Source organism: Magnolia sinica, chromosome 11 (assembly GCF_029962835.1).
Source record: "Magnolia sinica isolate HGM2019 chromosome 11, MsV1, whole genome shotgun sequence".
In the NCBI taxonomy this organism is placed as follows: Eukaryota; Viridiplantae; Streptophyta; class Magnoliopsida; order Magnoliales; family Magnoliaceae; genus Magnolia; species Magnolia sinica.
In genome coordinates, this window is record NC_080583.1 from 30,537,013 (window position 1) to 30,560,954 (window position 23,942).

Below are 23,942 nucleotides of genomic sequence, written 5' to 3' on the forward strand. Positions count from 1 at the left end.
ATGGAAGAGAAGGTAATAAGTGGGAAGCAGGGTCTTGGCAAAGGCTATGGTATAAAGTTGGGGTCAGGGACACCATCATGTGGGGTAAGAGAGAGGTCTACATAAGGGTTATAATATGGATGTGTGGATCTGTCACACAGCATAAGGTCCTCCACATTGAATGTGGCACTAATGCCCATGGTAGATGGAAGATCTACACATACGCATTAAGGCCCACTCTTGTCAAAATTTTATATGGACTGCACCGTGGGCATGCAATTTCCTCATGGTTCCCTGTGGGAATCGTTCGGGCCTAATGCGGACTATGATGTAGTCGTCCACCTGAAACTCCTTAAACCTATGATGTGAATATGCAGAGAATTTATAATGTTGATTACTAGCATTAATGCGCTTCCCAATCTCACTATGCAAATATGAATATGTTGTGCAAATGCGTCTGCAGACTCAGATGACCTACGTGAGACAGACATAGGTATGAGATCTATAGGCGTTTTCGGCTTATACCCAAGTACTATCTCGAATGGAGTCATTCTTGTGAACCTGTTGATTAAACTGATATACAAACTCGACTATGGGTAAAACCGCATCCCAGGTCCTAATATGGTCTCCCACCAAACATCGTAACAGATTCCTTGAGCTTTCATTAAGAACTTCTGCCTGACCATCAATCTGAGGATGGCATGCCAAAGAGAATTGCAACTTAGTTCCCATCATGTGCTATAAAGTTTTCTAAAAATAAGTCATAAATCACACATCTCTATTTGACATAATAGTCTTCAGTAAACCATGCAGACAAACTACCTTCCTAAAGAATATCTTAGCCACATTAATGGCATCAGACATTTTAGAACATGGAAGGAAGTGGGCTATTTTTGAAAAACGGTCCAAAACCACAAAGATTGAATCATGCTTTTTGATCATTTTAGGTAGCCCAAGCACGAAATCCATACTAACATAAATCCATGGGGCATGGGGAACTGGCAAATGAGTATATAATCCTGTATTTTTCTTTCTCTGCTTTGTTAGCTGACAAGTCCTACATTGCCGTATAATGTTAGCCATGTCTCGTTTAAGACTTGGCCAATAGAAAAGCTCCTCTACAAGGGCAATAGTCTTGTCACGCCCAAAATGACTAGCTATCCCTCACGCATGAAGCTCTTAAATAAGAAAGTCATGGAGGGATGTATGGGGTATACACAATCTATCACCTCTAAACAAAAACTCACTAACTAAGACAAATTCACTACTACCCCTAGACTAACCACCTAACAATGATGCATACACCTCTCTAAAGTCTGGACAACTAGGATATTCTTCCTTTAATCGCTCAAACTTAGTGACTTTTACGCTCATGGATTGGAGTAACGTGACCCTATGACTCAGTGCATCAGCAAGTTTATTCTCGACATAGGCTTTGTGCTTCAACACAAAAGTGTACTCCTAAAGAAACTGGACCCACTTAACATGCCTTGTATTCAAATTCTTTTGGGAGCCAAGGTAGTGCAGAGCCTTATAGTCAGAGAATAAGACGAACTTCTTGGGTAACAAATAATGTCGCCTATGTCGCAAAGACTATACTAACACATAAAATTCCTTGTCATAGGTAGAATACTTCTGTTTCGCTTCATTCACCTTCTCACTAAAAAAGTGACAGGGTGCCCTTCCTGACTAAGCACTCCACTTATACCTACACTAGACTCATCACATGCAACCTCAAAAACCTTGAAAAAAATCTGGAAGTCTTATGACAAGAGCTTCAATCATCTTGACTTTGATCTCCTTGAACGCCCTAGAGGCTGGTTTAGTCCATTGGAACTCCCCTTCTTTATGCAATCGGTAATGAGAGTCATGATAGAGCTAAACTCTCTAATGAATTGCCTATAAAAGGTGGTTAAGCCATAAAAGTTATGCACCTCATGAATATTGCGCGGCTCAGGCCAACTGACTATAGCCTTAATCTTCTCAGGATTTGCAGACATGCCTTCAGATGATAAAACCTAAAAAGGTGACACTATTAGAAAGAAGCAAACACGTCTTAAGGTTGGCATGCAACTTCTCTACCCTAAGGATCCCACACACTTGCCTCAAATGGTGGAGATGTTGTTTCCTAGTCATGCTATAAATGACTAAGAATTTTCTCATGAATGGTCTTAACACCTGAGTCATCACCCGCATAAATGTACTGTAAGACCCGTATCCGAGTCCGTACTGTTCCGTAGGCTGCCACGATCCTTCCGGTCAAATTTCGGCAACTCTTGGAAGACTCGTATCCTAGTCTGTACTGTTCCATCGATTGCCGCGATCCTTCCCGTCAAATTTCGACAATCTGCGGCGTATAATCGACGTTTGCGCGTGACCATAAGTCAAATCCTGTAGAATTGAGTCGGCTTTATTCAAGACTCGTATCATTGCGACCGCACCATTGCCGCGGTTCCAACGTCGCGACTCATGCACCGATGCGATACCCTGGCCGGAAGATGTGGGTCGGCGTTTATTTCGAAGAAAACACTGCACGTTTGCAATCCCAAGAGAATTTCTACAATATGTCAAATCAATCCCATCAATCAATCCCATCCATCACCTCATGTCAAGTACAAGAGCACCCATGCTTTCTTTCTCCACAAGTTAAGTAACCACCAAGTCAACTAACCTCTCACCTCACATCCATCACTCACCTCACATCACCCATCACTCTCTCTCCTTACAACCCTCTCTCTCTCTCTTTCTCTTCACAAATTCCAAGCTAAGGAGGTGGTGGACATCCAAGCCATTCTAAGAGAGAAAAGTGATTTTTGGTGGCCCACTTTCCCATCCCAAAAATCCTTCATCTAAGCCATCCACTTCTCATCTCCCTCCATCCAAGTGAAGCACAAGGAGACCGGCATTCCAACAGACCAAGGAGATCGACGGTGGGTGCTTCTATAGGCTAGATTTTTCATGTTCTTATGATGGGCCAAGTGAGGCCTACCGATCGATGGTATGGATCTCATTTTGGACCCTAGGTGTGGCCGATGGCCCACCTTGATGCTCATGATCATTCCATGATAGGGCCATTCTCCATGGACCCCATCATGATGTTTATTTTCTTGCATAAAAAGAGGTCATCTAGACCGTGCATTTTGGGTGGAGAAGGGATCTCCACCGTTGATCCTTGATTTGATGGGCCCACGTGTAATGGGACCCACTTGATGTATGATTTCTTGCAAGGGAGGGCTCATACTGGCGGAGCCCTCCATCACACGTGTCCCTCTTTCTCTCTTTCTCTCTCCCTCTCTTTTTATTTATTTATTTTTATGTGTGATGATATGACCGTGTGACCCACTTGGATGGACCCCACCATGAAGTATGTATTGGATTCAAGTCATTTGTAAGTAAGGCCCGCTTTATATATATTGTATCCATACTATCCGTCATTTGGTGGCCCACTTGAGCAGGGCCCACCTTGTATATATTTGTTGTGCTAAGCCGTCCAGCGTCTCTGAATGCTGGACGTGATCTGTAAAAGAAAAAAAAGAGAGATTCTTTTTAGATTTCGGGGTGGGCCACTCATTCAGGCCCCACCTTGATGTATATTTTGAATTCAAGCCGTCCATCCCTCTCCTACCTCATTTTAGGCGTTGAACCAAACAACGGAGTCAATCCGAGGTTTTGGCGGGCCATACCTTTGAAATTACTGAATTTCACTGTTCAAATTCATTTTGATTTTTGCTACATGTCGAAATATATTCGATATTGGACTTGTTTAGCTTGTCTTGAGCTATGGAATGCAATGGCTGGAGTGGATTCACTTGATGTGGGCCCCACATATGGAAAACTTCGAAAAAATGAAATTTCAAAAAAAAATATATAAATCAGATTTAGGTACAGCGCCTGCTGCTGTTGTGCAGCAGGACGCTGCTGGCATCAGCGTGAAATGGGGAGGGACCCATGGCTCCATCTGTGGGCCCCAGCATGATGTATATTGGTCATCCAACCCGTTCATATGGTGGGCCACTTCCAGAAGTGGGCCCACCCCAAAAATCAACCGTATATACGGCTCAGGTGGCCCACATCAGAGGAAACAGTGGTGATTGTACGTCTTCCCTTGAAATCCATTTTTGGGTCCACAAAAGTGTTGGATCAAGATGAAATTTGTTTTTCCTATTCGTCTGGGTCTGCATAACCTTATCAACGGTTTAGATGGAAAATAAGCGCTATGGTGGGCCCCACATGGAAGCCATAGTGATGTATGTGTTTATTTCCCACCGTCCATGGTGGAACCCACCGTGCAGCATGTGTTTTATCCTCCTGGCCCCCCTGTCCCGGGTGCTGTACCGGTCAGGCCCCACCATGATGTGTTCTATCCGCACCGTCCACACTGGACGGTGGGACCCGCCCATGTGTGGGACTCCACCTGATGTGCGCGCGCGCGCGTGTGTGTATATATATATACACACATGTATATTATATTATATTGTATATATTATATATATTATATATAGATTATATATGATATTATGTGATATATACATGATGGTGGGCCTTCATGGGACCCACCATGATGCATGTGTTGCATTCAAGCTGTCCAACCATTTTGAAAGACATTTTAAGGCTTGAGACTAAAAATTAGACAGATCTATGGTTCAAGTGGACCCCACCTTGGGATATGTATTAGGCCCATCTTGATGTATTATGGCCCGTTGTTGGGGCCCACTTGAGTATAGACATGGGGCCCAATTGGTGTGGCTCATCTGATGTACATAAGGCCCATGTGATTAGGCCCATTCGATGTATTTCCGGCCGTTGTTGAGGCCCACCTTGATATGAATATAAGGCCCATGTTATAAGGCCCATTTTGATGTATTCAAGGCCCATGGGTTATGGCCCATTGCAATGTATTCTAAGGCCCATTGATGTGGCCCACTTGATTATATAAGACCCATATAATACGACCGATTTGATGTATTTGAGGCCTATAGGTTGAGGCCCAATGAGATGTATATAGGTCCATTGCAATGTGTGATTCCCTATGGTTTGTGTAATGATATTTTATGGCGGGGGCCATGCCTAGAGAACAATGTTGGTTTGACGTCCACATTGTAAGAATAATGCTGGTTAAATGTCCGCATTATGACTCTCCTTAGGGCCCATTGATTGGCCCATATTTGTAAATGGTTCACCACTTTGTAACATGCTTAGTATATCTCCATGATTCATACCCATACGCATCATATGTATGCTTGATATGAGGAATGTTTAATCATTGCATAAGCCGTTGAGCTGAGGCATTTATGGGACTCCTTATGAGATGGAGTGCCCCACATGAGCGCGTGGTACGTGCGAGATTGCTACATGACTGACGGTGTGACTCATGCATTTCGCATTGTGTCACGATTCACTGCACGCCCTAACGACATCAGGGCCGTGGCTCCACAGACACATCGTGGATGGCCGTATCGGATACCGAAAATGCTTGGTTCTAGTACTGTGGGCACTTAGGATGTCCTTGGGTGAAAGTCCCAGAACCTTTTTGGTACCAAGAGATGCTCCAACGTCTAGATCGAGTGGATACACGAGCGCCCGAGTGCCAAATACCAGTAGGCCGCGTCTCCCACTGTGTCGTAGTCGGTTGGAAGGGGGTGTGGCCTTATCCGCCCGAGTGAGGGGGCTATAAGCTAGGCTGAGTTTAACCAGCTCGCAAATGAGTCCGCTATCGATGAGCCGGGTAGGTATTGGCAGACTACTGGTTAGGCAGATAGTGTGGTCTCTTCCACTTGCTTAACTGTGCAGCTAGGGAGGAGGCAGTCAGTGTGAGTGTACTAGACCCCGGAGATATCCAGAGAGGAACTGTACTGATATATGTACTTGACGAGTACTAGCACGCTTGCTTTACATCTTGCATATGACATTTGGCTACATAGGCCTCGCATCGCATGGCCTTGGTATGGCCGATAGCATTCATGTCTTGCATTACATAGCTTTGTATAGTTGATAGCATTCATAGACTTACCGCATATTTCCGCATTATTCTGATATTGTACACTTAGCACTCGCCTTACACACACTTTCACCACTCTCTAAGCGTTTTATAAGCTTATGCACGATAGATGCGTGCAGGTGGCGTTAGGTTGCAGCAACGCTATGGCAGGAGCACGCATCAGATTATTTTGGAGCTTTTTGATCACCTTGTATTTTTCTTTCATACGCATTGTACTTAAAGTTTTTGATATAGTGGATATGTGGTGATATTGTTTTGTGACTTAGTTATGCTTGTGGTTATGCTCCATTACAAAAAAAATTATACTGAAAGTCCTCCTTGTAGGATCCCAGGATCAGAATCTGGCGTATGGGCACTGGGAGCCGAGAATGGGGTACTACGGAGGCTGTCGGCACCGGATTCGGTGATCGAAAATTTTGTGAGCTCGTTTTCTGAGTTTGGGGCGTGACAACCCTCGACCTGTATCCGACATTTGCACTCAATCCTAAGCTGAACCCTGCATACCAAAGTCGGCTCGACCTGAAACTTGTACCCTAGCGACCGCGCCATCACCGCGGTTCCAACGCCGCGACTCACGCACCAAATTAATATCCAGGCCAGGAGATATATGCCCACGTTCATTCTGAAGAAACGCCACGCGTTGCGAATTTCGAGGGAATCTCTACAACATGTCCCATTAATCAATTAATCAATCAATCAAGTACACCCCATACCTCAAGTACAAGCACCCATCCCTCCTTTTTCCACAAGTCAACTCTCTCTCCCCTACCCATCCTTCTTTACAAAATTTCAAACCAAACCTTACCTCTCCATCTCCTTTCCTTACAACCACCACTCCATCCATCCCTTCATCCATTATTTCTATCTCTCCCTCTCATTCTCTAGCAATTTTCCAAAATCCCATGAGAGCTCCAACATCCAAGCTCTCTCCCAAATGTAAGTGTGGCCCACCTTCTCATCTCCCATCTCAACCTTCCAATCACCATCAACCTCCATAAAAAATGAAGGCAAGGAGCATATGAGTCCAAGGGATCAAGGAGGAGTGCAATAGGTGGATGATTGACTGTTGGATTCTTTTTTTTTGGGCCCACTTGTGGTGGGACCCACTTGATGTATGCATTGTACTTGGGAGGGCCCAATAGTGGCGGCGTCCCTCCCCTTCTTGTTTTTCTCTCCCTCTCTTATGGATGTTGGTGTGTATGTGTGTGACCCACCATGAGGTATGTAACTCCTCCATGCCATCCACCTTTGTGGGACCCACCTGATGGATGTGTTGAATCTACACCGTCCAGTCCGATGCTGGGCCTAGACGGAAGGAAAATACAAATACAAATCGATCCAAGCAAGTAGGCCACGTCCATGCGGGACTCACCATGATGCCTGTGTTGAATCTATACCATCCAGCGTCCGAGGATGCTGGACGTGGCCACCGGTGGAGTGTGTGGACTGACAGTGAGGTGTGCTGGCGGTGGAGTGTGGTTAACTGTGAAGTGTGAACTGACCGTGGGGTGGGACCCGTCCATGTCAAACATCCATTTAGATGGGCCACACCATCGTGTGTGTAAGGTATTCACCGTCTAGGCCGTCCATCTGGACGCTGGAGTGGATGAATACAATATATGAAATAATATATTATTTTATTATATAGTTATATCATATATGAAATATATTAATATATTATATATGTATAATATTATATTGTTTGTTTGGTGGGCCCCACGTGGGACCCACCTCTGTGGAAATCCAGTGGCTGAGGTTATACAGGAGCGAGGTTGTACAGCAGCTAGAGTGCTGCTGTATTAACGATACATCAGCGCCCATTTTTGTGAGCCGTGCATGTGGCACGTGCCATATCTAAACCGTCCATCCATTTCTCACTTGTGAGCTGTGCATGTGGCACATGCCATATCTAAACCGTCCATCCATTTTGCACTTGTGAGCCGTGCATGTGGCACGTGCCATATCTAAACCATCCATCCATTCATTGGGGGCCACCGTGATGAATGGGTCTTATCCACACCGTCCAAACGGTGGGCTCTCCCCTGATGTATGTGATAAATCCAAACCGTCCATCCAATGGCAAGCAGGTCTTATGGCTTGAAATAAATAAATAATAATAATAATAATAAATCAAATCTGCTATCAAGTGGTCCACACAGCAAAAGCAGCGAGGGGTTGAACGCACACCATTAAGACCCCTCTTGGGTCACAGAAGCTTTGGACCTATATGAAATTTGTTCAGGTCCTTGTGACCTTACAAACAGACTAGATAGAAAATAAAGTGGTGGCCCCGTGAGATTTTAACAATGAAAATTACTATTTCTGCTACTATTTGCGATGTGGTCCAGATGATCCTTCAATCATCATTTTTACTATTATTTATAGTATGGACCAGATGATTTTTGATCTGATTCATTGTTTGGATAATGCTTTAAAACGACCTCTATAGATGGATGAATGGCTCGGCCCGTTTGATTCGGCCCATTTGAATCGGCCCATTTGACTCGGCCTATCTGACTTGGCCTATTAATTCAGCCCATTTGAATTAGCCCAATTGACTCAGCCCGTTTGACTTGGCCCATTTGACTTGGCCCATTGATTTGGCCCATTTGAATCGGCACATTTATGTCAGCCCATTAAACTCGGCCCATTTGAATTGGCCCCTTTGATTTGACCCCTTTGATTCACGGCCCATTTGATGTAGCCCATTTGATGCATGATTGACCCATTGGGAGCGGCCCACATGATGCGGCCCATTGGATGTATATGAGGCCTAATGAGACGTATGTGAGGATTTTGTGTGGGCCACCTGTGATGTATATGAGGCCCGTTGCTATGTGAGATTCCACCGCAATGTGTGTAATGATGTTTTGGCGGTCATGCCTTAGGAGCAATGATGGTTTGACGTCCACATTATAAAAGTAATGATGGTTAAATGTCCACATTGATGGGCAATGATGGATAAATGTTCACATTATGACCTTCACTTAGGCCCTTTGTTAGGCCGCTTATCGATTCTGATTATCGAGGTCGAGGCCGATTCTGATTGCCGATTACCGATTCCGATTATCGGGGTCGAGGCCGATTCTGATTGCCGATTCCGATCATCGAGGCCTATTATCGATCGATTCCGATTATTGTGGCCAATTACCGATTCTGATTATCGAGGCCGAATATCGATCCATTCTGATTGTCGTGGCCGATTACTGATTAGCGATCGAGGCTGATTATCATGACCGATTGCCGATTTCGATTATCGAACCCGATTTTGATTGCTGATTCTGATCATCGTGGCCGATTATCTATCGATTCCAATTATTGTGGCCGATTACCGATTATGATTATCGAGGCCAAATATCGATCGATTCTGATTGTCGTGGCCGATTACCGATTAGCGATAGAGACTGATTATTGTGACTGATTACCGATTTCGATTATCGAGGCCGATTTCGATTGTCGAGGCCAGATTTCGAGGCCGATTGTCGAGGCCCAATGTGATGTATATGTGGCCCATATTCAAGGCCCGTTGTGATGTATATTCAGCCCGTATTTAAGGCCCAATGTGATGTATACGAGACCCATGGGATAAGGCCCATTGTGATGCATTGAGGACCAGGCGATAGAGCCCATTGTAATGTATGTTAGGCCTGTGAGAAAGGCCCATTGTGATGTGTATTAGCTCTTGAGTGAGGTCCATGGTATTGTATATTTAGCCCTTGTGTAAGGCCATGGGTCCACTACATGTTAGGCTTTATGTGGGTCATTCATTGGGGACAATGTTGGTTAAATGTCCACATTATCGAGGTCGATTGTCGATGCCGGTTATTGATACCGATTTATGAGTATGTGACAGCATAACATCATGATACATGCCCATACGCATCATCCGCATGTTTGTTATAAGATGTGGTTGACCATTGCATATGTCATTGGGCAGGTTGTTATGAGACTCCCTGATAGGCGAAGATTGTCTCACATGAGCGCATGGTATACGCAGGGTTGATGCATGACTGGATTGTATGACTCATGCATCTGGCATTGTGTGTTGTGATTGCTATACGCCCTAGCAACATTAAGGCCATAGCCTCCACAGGCATATCGTAGATGGCCAGATGGGACACTGAAAATATATTATTAGCATTGGGCTGCCATAGATGGCACTGGGTGAAAATTCCTAAACCCTCTCGGTACCAGAAGACGCCCCAACGTCGAGACCGAGTGGATAAATAAATATATATATATATATATATATATATATATATATGAGTGTATGAGGGCCGTATACCAGTAGGCTACGTCTCCCACTGTGTCGTGGTCGGTTGTGAGGGGGTGTGGCCTTACCCGCTTGAGGGAGTAGGTATAACTAGGCTAAGTTTGACCAGCATGTGAATGGGTCCGCTATCGACATGCCGGGTAAATATTGGCCGACTACTGGCTAGGTGGATAGTGAGGTCTTTTTCACTCACCCAGTTATGCGCTTGATGGGGCGGCAAGCTGGTGTAGAGTGTACTAGACCCCGGTGGTGATCCCAGAGATGAACAGTACTGATATGTGGACTTTTAGGGTAGGAGTTGCATACTCATTCATTCATTCACTATCCACTCGGGCTGGTGGTGCGCAACGATTTGTTACGTGTGCCTTCACAATAGCCAGGATTTCAGTTGGGGCGCGCGACTAACCTGAGATCAGGAGTTTACCATATTGAGTCTGACTATCCAAATTTAGGTATGAGACTAGTTTGGATAGAAGTCCCTTATGATGGACCCCATAGCCTGCGATACTATGTACTATCATCCCGACTTCACACTCCAGCATGGTCATTCCATTCGCATCGCATATCGCATTACATCCACGGCATATGGCATTTTGGGTTACTATATTTCTGCATTTATATGACCTACATAAGGTTGATGGTATTCGTAGCTCTCCCAAATTGCATATTGCATTGCATCCTCGATATCTGATATCTGGTTCATTATGTTACACTCTCAGTATATGACATTTACTTTTTATATCTTTTCATCGCATATCCTAGATGAGGTTGATGATATTCTTATGGACTTGCAGTATTTCCTCTTACTCTGATATCGTATGATTCATGCCAGTAATTCTGATATTATATGATTAAGGCATTGTATTGAATGCTTGACACTTATCCTGTGCACACACTTACATCACCCTCTAAGCTTTCTATAAGCTTATGCACGATAAATGCGTGTAGGTAATGATAGGACGTAGTCGAGCTGGGGCAGGAACGTGCGGCAGAGCTTCTGGCCACTCGACCAGTCGAGAAGGTCCTTATGATTGTACTCAAATGATTATATTAGTGGATATGTGGTGATGATGTTGTTCTTATGATTTGGGTATACTTGTGGTTATGCTTCTTATGAAACAAATTCATGTTGAAAATCTTCCTTATAGGATCTCAGGATCGGAATCTGGAGTATGAACGCTAGGAGCCGAGAATGGGGCACTACGGAGGCTGTCGGCATCAGATTCGGTGATTGAAAATTTTGTGAGTCCGGTTTCCGAGTTTGGGGCGTGACATGTACTATGGCCTTTGGTAAGCCCAAAAGGCATAACTAGCCACTCATACATCCCATTCTTCATCTTGAAGGTAGTCTTCCATTCATCACATGGGTGAATGTGAATCTAGTGATACCCACTCTTGAGGTTTATTTTAGGGAAGATGGTAGCATTGGCCATCATGCCCAATATATCGTTAATATGCAGTATGGGAAATCAGTACTTGATGGTAATCATGTTAATGACCCTGCTATCCACACACATGTGCCACGTGCGAACCTTCTCGACCGTCAGAAGGGCGCGGACACAACACATGGGCTCATGCTTTCTTGAATGAACCCTTTTCACAGAAGCTCATCAACTTGCTCCTTGAGTTCCGCGTGCTTTGTCGGGTTCATTCTGTAATGAGAAAGGTTTGGGAGAGTTGACTTAGGGACAAGATCAATGACATTCTGGATGTCTCTCATAGATGGAAGCTCATCCGAGAGATCATAAAAAAAAACATCTTTAAACTCATCCATCGTCGAAATCACCTCGTTGGACAACTCTACACTAATCTGGGGCATAATATCTCTAGCCATGAGGGCATACACCTCTGAATCCACTCTATTCTCTTTCTCAAACTCTTTCGCATTAATAATATGAAGAGCCTTGGGCATATACTTCCTCAAAATATCTGGATCACCCTTTTTGGTGACCTCCTTTTCCGGGATATTCTTAGGTGGTAGGGGGTTCAATCTAATTTTCTTGCCCACAAACATGAACGTACAAATATTCGAGTGGCCGAATATTGTAACGTCCAAATCAAGCAATAAAGGCCAACCTAAGATCATGTTGCCGACATCCATGGGAACCATATTGCACCACAAACTAGATGGGGATAAGACTACCAAAACAGCGAAAAAAAAAACGATACAAAAATGTTTGGTTTTACAACAGATCTTGTTCATTACAAACATTTATGATGGACTTTGTCAGTCGTAAAATTAAGGAAGTCCGTCACTAAGTCCCTGAGGAAATTGGGTTAGATTTTTACGACAGACTAGAATCTATTGTAAAATTAATTTTTTTGACAGACAATTTAGCCCTTCTGCTTTTCAACATTTAGCAACAAACTTTCATCATTGCGTAGAGGATCTTGGTCCATGGAAAAGCTTGCCAAATTTCTAACTTTTGTCCAAACCTCAATATCTATATATAGAGTCATGCTCACCTGTGCACCTACGCATGTGCACACCTTTGCACACGTGTCATGTGCATTTAATCCGAACGGTCCATGTGATGCGGAATCCTATCAAACCCCAATGTAAGACTCGTATCCTAATCCGTACAGTTTTGTCGACTCCTGCGATCCTTCCCGTCGAAGTCTGGTAATCTGTGACCTATAATCGACGTTTGCGCGTGACCCTAAGTCGTATCCCGTAGATTTGAGTCGGCTTAATCCGAGACTTATACCATTACAACCGCACTGTTGCCGCGGTTCCAATGTCGTGTCTTGCATACCGATTCGATACCCTGACAAGGAGATGTGGACCCGCGTTCCATTTGAGAAAACACCGCGCGTTTGCAATCCCAAGAGAATCTCTACGACATGTCCCATCAATCAATCAATCAATCAATTAATCACCTCATGTCAAGTACAAGAGCAACCCATGCTTTCTTTCTCCACAAGTCAAGCAAACCCTAAAAGTCAACAAATCTCTCACCTCACCCATCACTCACCTCACATCCATCACCCATCACCCTCTCTCCTTATAACCCTCTCTCTCTCATTTCTCAACACACATTCCAAGCTAGCAAGAGAGTGGACGCCTAACGTTTCTAAGAGAGAAAAAGGTGTTTTGAGTGGCCCACTTCCTACCCCAAAAACTTTCATCCTAGCCATTCAACTCTCATCACCCTCCATCAAAGTGAAGCACAAGGAGACCGGCGTTCCGTCGGACCAAGAAGATCGAACAGTGGGTGCTTCTATAGGCTTAGATTTCATTCTTTTGATTATGGGCCAAGTGGGGCCTACTGATTGATGGTATGGATCTCACTTTGGACCCTAGGTGTGGCCGATGGCTCATCTTAATTCTCATGATCACTCCATCATGGGGCCATTCTCCATGGACCCCCATCATGATGTTTATTTTTTCATGCATGGATAAGGTCATCTAGACCTTTCATTTTAGTGGAAAAAGGATCTCCACCGTTGATCTTGATCGGTGGGCCCATATGTCATGGGACCCACTTGATGTATGTTGTAAATCATGCAAGGGAGGGCCCATAGTGTCGGGGTCCCTCCATCACACGTGTCCCCCTCTCTCTCTCTCTCCCTCTCTCTCTCTCTTTCTTTTTATGAGATGATATAGTTGTGTGGCCCACCTAGATGGACCCCACCATGAAGTATGTATATGATCCAAGCCATTTATAGGTGGGGCCCATTTTATATATGTGTTGTATCCACGCCATCCACGATTTGGTGGCCCACTTGAGCGCGACCCACCTTTATATATGTGGTATGCCTAAATCGTCCAGCGTCTAGGGATGCTGGACATTAACAACAAAAATATAAATATTAGCTTGGTTTAAAGCATTTGGGGTGGGCCACTTGTGTAGGTCCCACCTCGATGCATGAATGTAATCCATGCCATTCATCCTATTCTTTAGATTATTTTAGGCATTGAGCCGAAAAATGGAGCCGATCCGATTATCTGGCGGGCCATTTCTTAGAAAATAGTATTTTCTACCGTTGAAACTTACTTCGATGTTTCTATACACCGAAACATGTCCAATATTGGGCTTGATGGATTTGTTATGGACTATAGAATCCATTGGTTGAACTGGATTCAACTGATGCGGGCCCTACCTCTGAAAAACCATAGAAAATGTATTTTTTTCAAAAAAAATAAAATAAAAGGAGGCAGCAGGTGCTGCTGCTGGCACCAGAGGACGCTACGCAGCATCCTGTCGCACTCCTGTGGTGGGCGTGAAAGGCTAGGGGCCACCGGTCCCGACCATGGGCCCCACCGTGATACGTGTGTACATCAACACCGTGCATTTTGTGGGCCCCTTCTTGAAGTGGGCCCCCTCCAAAAATCAACCATATCTGGAACTTAGGTGGCCCACGTCACAGTGAATAATAGGGATTGAACGACTGCCATTGAAACCCAGCTTGGGTTCACAGCAGTTTTAGATCATTATTAAATTGTTTTTCCTCTCATCCGAGTTTGTCTGACCTCGCCAACAGATTGGGTGGAAATAAACATTATGGTGGGCCCCATGTGGGACCCACTGATGTATGTGTTGTACTCCACACCGTCCACCAATGTGGACTCCACAGTGATGTATGGGTTATATCCCACCGTCCAGAGGCATGGACGTGGGCAGATGTGATGGATGTGTTTTGTTCATGCTGCATAGCAGCTGTGGGACCCACGCACGTGTGGACTCCACATAATGCATGTGTTTATCAATGTCATCCATCTGTTTTGCATCCACCGTCCAGATGGCTGGACGGTGGTGCATACTGTGATGTATGTGATTTATTTCCTGGCCATCCATCCTTGGTTGGGACGTGGACCCCACGTGATGTACATGTTGTATCTACTCCTTCCATCCATTTGACATGGTCCATCATGAACTAGACGGTGGGCCATACCATGAGTTATGTGTTGTTCATCCATGTCGTTCATTTAGTGGACCCATTTGGAAGGTGTAGGCCCAGGTGCAGGGCCCACCTGTTATGTATATTAGGCCCATATGCAGGGCCCACCTGTTATGTATATTAGGCCCATATGCAGGGCCTACCTATTGTGTATTTGAGGCCCATTGTGATGTAGTTGGGGTCCATGGGTTGAGGCCCATTGTGATGTATTAGGGCCCGTGGGTTAAGGCTCATTGTGATGTATTTTCGACCCATTTGGCAAAGCCCATTGTGATGTATTTGGAGCCCATGGGTTAAGGCCCATTGTGAGGTATTAGGGCCCATGGGTTGAGGCCCATTGTGATGTATTTGGGGCCCATGGGTTGAGGCCCATTGTGATGTATTAGGGCCTGTGGGTTGAGGCCCATTGTGATTTATTTTCAACCAATGTGATGAGGCCCATCTTGATGTATTTGTGGCCCGCATAGCTAGGCCCGATGTGGTGTATATGTAGCTTAATGCGAGGAATGTACACCTGATGTAATATGTGATTTCATTATAATACAGGTAATGATGTTATGGCGAGTCGTGCCTTGGGAGTAATGTTGGTTTGACGTCCACATTGTAAGAATAATGTTGGTTAAATATCCACATTATAACTCTCCCTAGGGCCTATTGATAGGCCCATACTTGTTGTGTGTAGGTCATCAAGGCCCATCTTCGTTGTGAAGATAGTTCATCACCATATAAATTGCTTAGTATAACTCCATGATTCATGCCCATACGCATCATATATATGCCTGATATGATGAATGTTTGATCATAGCATACGCCATTAGGCAGACCATTTATGGGACTCCTTATGAGATGGAGTGCCCACATTATCGCGCAATACGCGCAGGATTACTGCATGACTGGATAGTGTGACTCATGCATCTCGCATATATGTGACTTGATCATTATACGCCCTAGCGACATCAGGGCTGTAGTCTCTACAGACACATCGTGGATGGCTAAATGAGACACCGAAAATACTTGGTTCTAGCATTGTGGGCACTTAGGATGTCCTTGGGTGAAAATCCTAAAATTTCTAAGGTCAGGAAGTGCCCCAACGTCTAGACCGAGTGGAACATGAGCGCCCGAGTGCCGAATACCAGTAGGCCGCGTCTCCCACTGTGTCATGGTCGGTTGGGAGGGGGTGTGGCCTTATCCACCTAAGTAAGGGGGCTATAAGCTAGGCTGAGTATGACCAGCTCATAAATGGGTCTGCTATCGACAAGCCGAGCATGTATTGGCAGACTGCTGGCTAGGCGGATAGTGAGGTCTCTTCCACTTACTAGGCTGTGTGGCTAGGGAGGCAGCAGTCGGTGTGGAGTGTAATAGACCCCGGTGATTTTTCAGAGAGTAACTGTACTGATATATGGACTTATTAAGCAGGAATTGCATATCCATTCATTCATTATCCACTCGGGCTGGTGGTGCATAACTATTTGTTACATGTACCTTCACATGGTCAGGATTTCAGTTGGGCACGCGACTAACCTGAGATCAGGAGTTTACCACATTGAGTCTGACTATCTAAATTTAGGTATGGGACTGGTTTGGATAGAAGTCCCTTGTGGTAGACCCCATAGCCTGTGATACTACGTACTATCATACCGACTTCACATTCTAGTATGGTCATTTCATTCGCACCGCATATTACATTGTATCCACAGTACTTAACATTTTGGGTTACTATCTTTTCGCACTTATATGGCTTAGACGGACTTGGCAGGATTTGCATATGACATTGCATCCTCGACATCTGTTATTGTTTTATTATGTTTTGCATTGCATAGCCTTGATGTGGCCGTTAGCATTCATGCCTTGCATCACATAGCCTTAGTACGGCTGATAGCACTCATGGACTTACCAGTATATTTCTGCTTACTCTGATTACTCTGATATTGCTTACTTGGCACTTACCTTGTGCACACACTTTCACCACCCTCTAAGATTTCTATAAGCTTATGCACGATAGATGCGTGCAGGTGGCGTTCGGTTGCAGCAGCGTTGAGCTTGGAGCGTGTAGCTGTCCTCAAGAGCTTTGATTTCGATATATGTATTTCCCTTTCAACATTGTATTCAAATGATTATATTAGTGGATATGTGATGATGATGTTGCCTTTACGATTTGGGTATACTTGTGGTTATGCTTCTTATGAGACAAATTTACGTTGAAAAATCCTCCTTGTAGGATCCTAGGATAGGGACCTGACATATGTACACTGGGGGCCGAGAATGGGATACTACGGAGGTTGTCGGCACTGGGTTCGGCGATCGGGATTCCTGTGAATCCGATTTTCAGGTTTGGGACGTGACACCCAAGGCACAAATTTTCACCCCAATTTAAAATTCTGGTGGGCCATAGCAAAGAGAAATGGAAATTAAGGGAGGAAACTGTTTTCATTTTTCATGGCCCACCAAAGTTTTGGATCAAAGTAAAAATTTGGCCCGAAGAGTTTCATGAGGTGCTGCTTCACGTGGACCTTTCAGATTTTGGAGTCACATCATGTATGATGAGTTCTCAAAAAAGTTCACATGAGTTTCGTGCGAACTGGTGCGCATCTGAGCATTCAGCTATATATATATATATATTGTGTTGAATTTAATGAAAAATTCTATTTTAATCAAAGAAGTAATTTTTAATAGAAATAGTAACTATTGCCCCAACTTCAATATGATTTTTTTCTTATATGAATTGATTAAATGCATTGATTTTTTGTTTTTGGTATCAATTGAGTGGAATTTATGTCTACTTCTGCATGAAAATCGGTTTTTAAATGCCTAGCAATGTCACATGAAAAATTCCCTAAGTTGTAGTTTTTGAAGAAAAAAATGATTAAAAAATAGAGATTTTAAAAAACGAAGTAAATTTGGATATATATATATATATATATATATATATATATATATATATATATATATATATATATATAATTGAAATTTTGACAAAAAATTAACATCTCGAAAATGAAAATATATAAGTTTAAAATTTTTTATGATTTTGAAACAAAATGTTAAGGAGTTTAAGAGAAATTGACAATGTTTAAGAAAAAAAAAATAGATTTTGAAAAAAAAATTGACATCTTAAAAACAATTGAGAAATCTGAATAAAGTTAATAATTTAATAAAGTAAAATGAATTTTGGTTAAAAATGATGTTTTTGTGATTTTTTTTTTTTGTAAAAAGTGATTTTGAAAAACAAACTAGAAAAGTTTGAAAAAAAAAATCACAATGTTTGAGAAAATTTGAGATTTGAAAAAATAAATAAATTGAGATTTTTTTTAAAAAAAAACTAAGATTTTGAAAGAAAATGACATTTTGAGAAGAAAAATTGGTATCTTGAAAACATGGATAATGTTTGAGAAAATTTGAGATTTTGAAAATTTTGAGATTTAAAAATGCAACATCCTAGATTTTCATTATTTTGAATTTCTAAAAATTCTTGAAAATTTTCAATATAACTAGCCTACGTTGTCAGTAACTGACCCTTCACGCTCGAAATGAGCCTATATGTGAGTGATACAAGTAAAGAACCGTCCAAATCCGATTAATTTACCGTAGGAAGCCAACGAATCTGGCCGATCACTTAAACATTGGGCTTAGCCTCGTGATTTGTTCACATAGATTACAAATCTAACCGACCTATCACTGACTAATCAAGACAATCATGACTAAATAAAGATCGACTTAAAGGCAAAACAACGAAGGGTCAGATCTTAATTAACAAACCAAACTGACCCAGTATCCCTTTAGCCTAAGAATCGATGGTTTATGATTATTATAATCGAATCATCATTTTCGCTAGTTGCGAATAGGCCACACTATGAACTTAGCTAATCAAACCCTAACCATTGCGCACAAGAAATTTCGGTACTCAATTCATTCCAGAAATATCCTGATTATCCAAACAAGCTCTATATCGCTCATTAGTGGGCCACTAAACCCGAGGCTATAGAAATATATTCATTTTAGTGGGCTTGATGTCCATCGTGGGACATCAAGCTGAGATCGCATTTTGAATTGTTCAACTTCGACTCGTAAGGGAGTGCATGATTTGTACGACCTTAGATAAAAATCTGAAACTTAAGTGAAACTCTCTTTCGCGGAGTTGTAACTTTCAGACCGTCGATTTATGGCCAAAGTCGGGGTACCGAATAAAGATATTTCCCCACACATATCCGTATAGTTATAAACTCGATTGACGTTTGGTGACTGTTGGTCTGGGTTAGGGCTTTTCGATTGATCGGCACATCCGATCATCGGATGGTGGTGTCCAACCATAGATCGCCTTATAGGACACTATCACATGGCTTAGATTGACCCATATGCCTTCCGTTGGGTCTCGTTAGTGGGAAATAACCCCCTCAAGGGTTAATATAATGAATAAAGGGCCATTGGGGCCATTTACATCACTTCTGGTATTATAAATACCCATTCATTTCATGCGAGAGAGAGAGAGAGAGCTTAGAAGTGTGAGAATTTGTACACCTTCACCCTCTCATCTCCTCTATAGCAATATTGCCCTTCATTGGTGTCGATTCGGTGACTATTAAAAGTAAGTATTGAGTCATGTTTGTGGGTTTAGGTCTTCTATATAATTCATTCCAATTCTTACAAGCTTGCATGCTTACTTAGGTTCTCGACGATCTTTCCATAATGCCCTAACCCTACGAGCACTGTGAGTCAGGCGAATCGTCATAAAGTGCAGACAATTATCTCTGGGTTATCATTTACCAACCCTTGAGGGTCTCAACTAATGATTAGTTGCTTGTAAATAAATTGGTACATGCTAATATGTTAATATTTTGATTTTACTATAATAAATATTATTGGTTGGATATGGGTGCTCACATGTTCGATGAAATATCTAAGTGGTGGAATATGTTGTTTTGTCGATGCTCACATGCTTAATTTAATGATTAAGTGATTGTATTACTTTATCCATGCTCACATGTTTGATTTAATGCCTTAGTGAACATAGTACCCTATGAATGCTTACATGTTCAATGAAATGCTTAAGTGGTTGTGTAATAGAACCTATGCTATAATTACGTGATGCAGTGTTTAGTCCATAACGATACTTAGGATTGTAACGATGTTGGGTCAGTTGGCTAATCGCTTGAACTAAAGGGGTGACCCGAATTGAGGCGGCCATCCTAGGCTTGTTCGATTGACCCAGGTCGAACACGGACGATCGACGGTAGCTAGACTACACGAGATGCTTGCACCCAATACCGGTTATACCGGGGTTCTCCCAAATCAATCAAATTAGTTCACTAGCCAACTGATCATGTATGTTCACAATGTATGATACGACGAAACTGAATCTAGGATACCTCATTCCTAATTGATGGTCCATTCATAATCGTTGGTGTAATACGATCCCACTAAGACTCATGAGCCGAGCATGGTGGTATGGGACACCGTGTTTGAGCTGTCGACTTATGTTGGGGTGACGAGACTCCCCATAATGACCAGTGAGCACTAATGAAGGTGAAAGATTGTTATTCGATCGACCTCAGTCAAATTACCTGGGTGATGGTTCCGTGCTAGAGTACCGTTCGAATGACCCAGGCATGAATAAAATTGAGTGATGAGCCCTTTCTTTTGTTGTGGTTTGGTTTTATGTGACAAGTCCACACCTCAGAACTAAGTGATCATACTTGGTGTTTGGGTGATAACCCATACCGGGCTGATCCTTGTACCTTTGGGTATCATGTCGTACCTTTGAAATTGGTGATTGGTGAGAAAAATGGGTGATGCCTAACTTTGGATTAAAATACACTGGTGAGGATCCACTACATGCCGCAACAAGCCACGTAATCCTGATAAGGACTTGTGATATAACGTCGGTATCCTAGCTTCGCCAATATGCTGAATGAATAAAACTTAATAATTACTCGATTAACATAGGCATTAATTGTATTGCATTAGATAGGATGTGACAATTTGGCATTGGAGTCGCGTGATGAGGGGAGTGTTGGCATTTACGAAATAAGAGTTAAAGTCGCTTGTGAGGGAGTGTTGGATTGTGAGGTGCGTGTATCATTTCATAATATCCTTCATGCATTTAAAAAGAGTATTTAGGAAGTGCTTGATTTTTTTTATTTTATCATTAACTGCGCTGATTGAGTCGATAACATGTGTGACTTAAAACTAATGGAACCACTGAGTTGGGTACTTACTCCCATTTGGGATGGTGTTTTAAAACACCGACCAGATATATAATTGATATAGGTACTAGTGAGACCTCAAACGGGTAGGCTTAGATCGTCTTGTGCCACCGTCTTTATGTTTTGGAGGATTTGGCGTAACCGGCAACTATACGCTTTAACCATCTCTAGTATGTATATTGTGACTTGTATAATCCTCATTTGGGTGGACACCACTTTTTAATTGTACTTTGTCTGTTTGCATATTTGTTGATTTTTGTTATCTCTACTTCGCATTGGTCCCGTTAAATTGAATTACGCAACTTTGATTATTCGTGTGTTGAATAAATATGAATCTTAATTAAGTCACACGTGCATTTTCATTTAGTTAACACCTGGGAACTCAGGATCAGAGTCTATGTACTCGGGTGCCGATTTTTGGGGCGTTACAAGTTGATATCAGAGCGGAGTATTGAGATAACTAGGACCTTGTGAATACGGACTATACAAACCACCATAACTAGGGTTGAGACACTTAGGATTAGAGGTTGGTCCTGTATGAAATCTTCCTGATTTTCGGAGTATGCATTAATATAAAAAATCTAATAAATTAGAGATAATGAACCCTAGGATCAAATTCCCCGGTTTGTTAGGGTATGAAACTCGAAACTCAGAAATTAGAGTATATGATTAAATTTCCTATTGTGATGATGATTTTGAATTTAAAATTGCAAATGATGAATAATAGGATTAAATCCCTGATTTTGTGATGCCTTCAAACTTCGATGTAGAAATATGAACATAAGGACCACCCTTGTTAGTTTTATCGCGCACAAAGTATTTAAGTGCATGTTATTCCAACGCAGGATGAGTAAATTTGGTAAATCGTAGCTCTAGACAGTAAGATTTAACATAGGGGTTTAAGTACTAAGTATGATGAGTGATCCGAGCTTGTAAAAACTCGACCAACAAGTACAGTTAAAGTTATACAAAATATGGATAATGGCACTTTGTTCCTCGAAGTAATAGTTATGGGTCATTTGGCACCATGGATTTAAGGGGATTTCGAATCCCATTGTTGTTTGGCACCATAAAGTAACTAGGAGTTCCAAATCTCCTCAAAGAGAGGGTTTGAAATCCTCAGCGAGAGCTTGGATTACATCTAAAATGCTTTCAAGAGTTACATGTGTGATATGTGTGTCACTAAACTATTAAACCATTGGGCATATGACCCACTAATGATATCTTAAAACAACTAGATTATCAATTACATCACTATAAATACTTTAATATAATGATTAGCATCGTTCAAACATTGTCCATGTAAATCAACGGTTAAAAATCGTTTGTTAGTCACTCGGACATAATCTTATGCTTGTGGCCCATCCAATACTTGGAATCTCGGCATTTTCGAGCAAAGTATATATTTCAATGGTCTTATTACAAACATTATGTCAAACATTACATACGTTCACTAATTAGAGATATTAAAGTTGATTTAGTAATTAAATTCAAACCATTGTAAATATACCATGTATAACTACTCTAATTAGTGAACATATGTATAACTACTCTGAATCCACGAAGCTTTTCTGGACTCCTTATAGAGATACCTTGAATCCATGAGGGAAAATAAGAAAATAAACATAAATTCTAGAAAATTTGAACTTTCATTGGTAGATAACAAAAACGAACTCACAATCCTTTAAATAGTGATACCAAACCTTGTAAGAAGTTTCAGAATCAAGCTCCAACTCAAACTCCCTAAAATTCATAACTTAATATAAATAGTAAATTTGTTATTTATAGTAAGTATCCTAATTGGCTTAAACCACATTATTCTCCTAATTTTTCTAAGCACCTTTCATGTTGGACACAACTCCCAAAGCTCAAACAATAAAGAGTTATAAGCAAAATAAAACTTACTATAAATAGTAAAAACAAAAACAAAATAGATTTTCTACCGTCGACTTGATGGAATCTTGCAAAATAACTAGGTTGGTTAGCTAAAGTAGATTCTCCTACCCAAAAATCATATATATTATGTCAAGTAACTTAATCTAATTTGTAAGATATGCTTGTTGAAAAAAAGAAAGAAAGAAAGAAAGAGAGGAATATATATATATATATATATATATATATATATATATATATATATATATATATATATATATATATATTTGGACATATGTATGTATGTATGTATGTATTAGAGAAAAATGTGTGAAATTTTTTTTCTTTGAAATTAATAATAATAATAATAATATTCCTGGTGGTGCCACCGCAAGATCAGCAAGGAGTGGCGGCTCCACCGTCGGAATTTTTGAAAATTTTCAATTTTTTATGCCATTTTCAAAAATTCATATCTCCTTCAATACAACTCCAATTGAGGTGATTCAAAATGAGATTGAATCTTAATAAGTTTGGTTTTATATAAAAATAAATTAAAATTAAAGTATATTAAATTTTAGGATTCTTTGATAGCTATACAAAAATTGTTAGTTTCATACAGTTGTTACTTCTAAAATTTTAATAATTTTTCTACAACTCTGAATGTAATGAAATTTTGTGGGATGAGTTTAAAATTAATGATAAACTATTATAAAAATTT

General features: G+C 41.7%; 1 protein-coding gene across 1 annotated transcript; it reads right to left on the reverse strand.

The window, feature by feature from the left end:
- Nucleotides 1-11,847: 11,847 nt before the first annotated feature.
- Nucleotides 11,848-12,351, reverse strand: LOC131218083 (uncharacterized). The gene has a single exon (XM_058212765.1). The coding sequence runs from the start codon at nt 12,349-12,351 to the stop codon at nt 11,848-11,850; it is 504 nt and encodes a 167-aa protein (XP_058068748.1).
- Between the last annotated feature and the right edge of the window lie 11,591 nt (nt 12,352-23,942).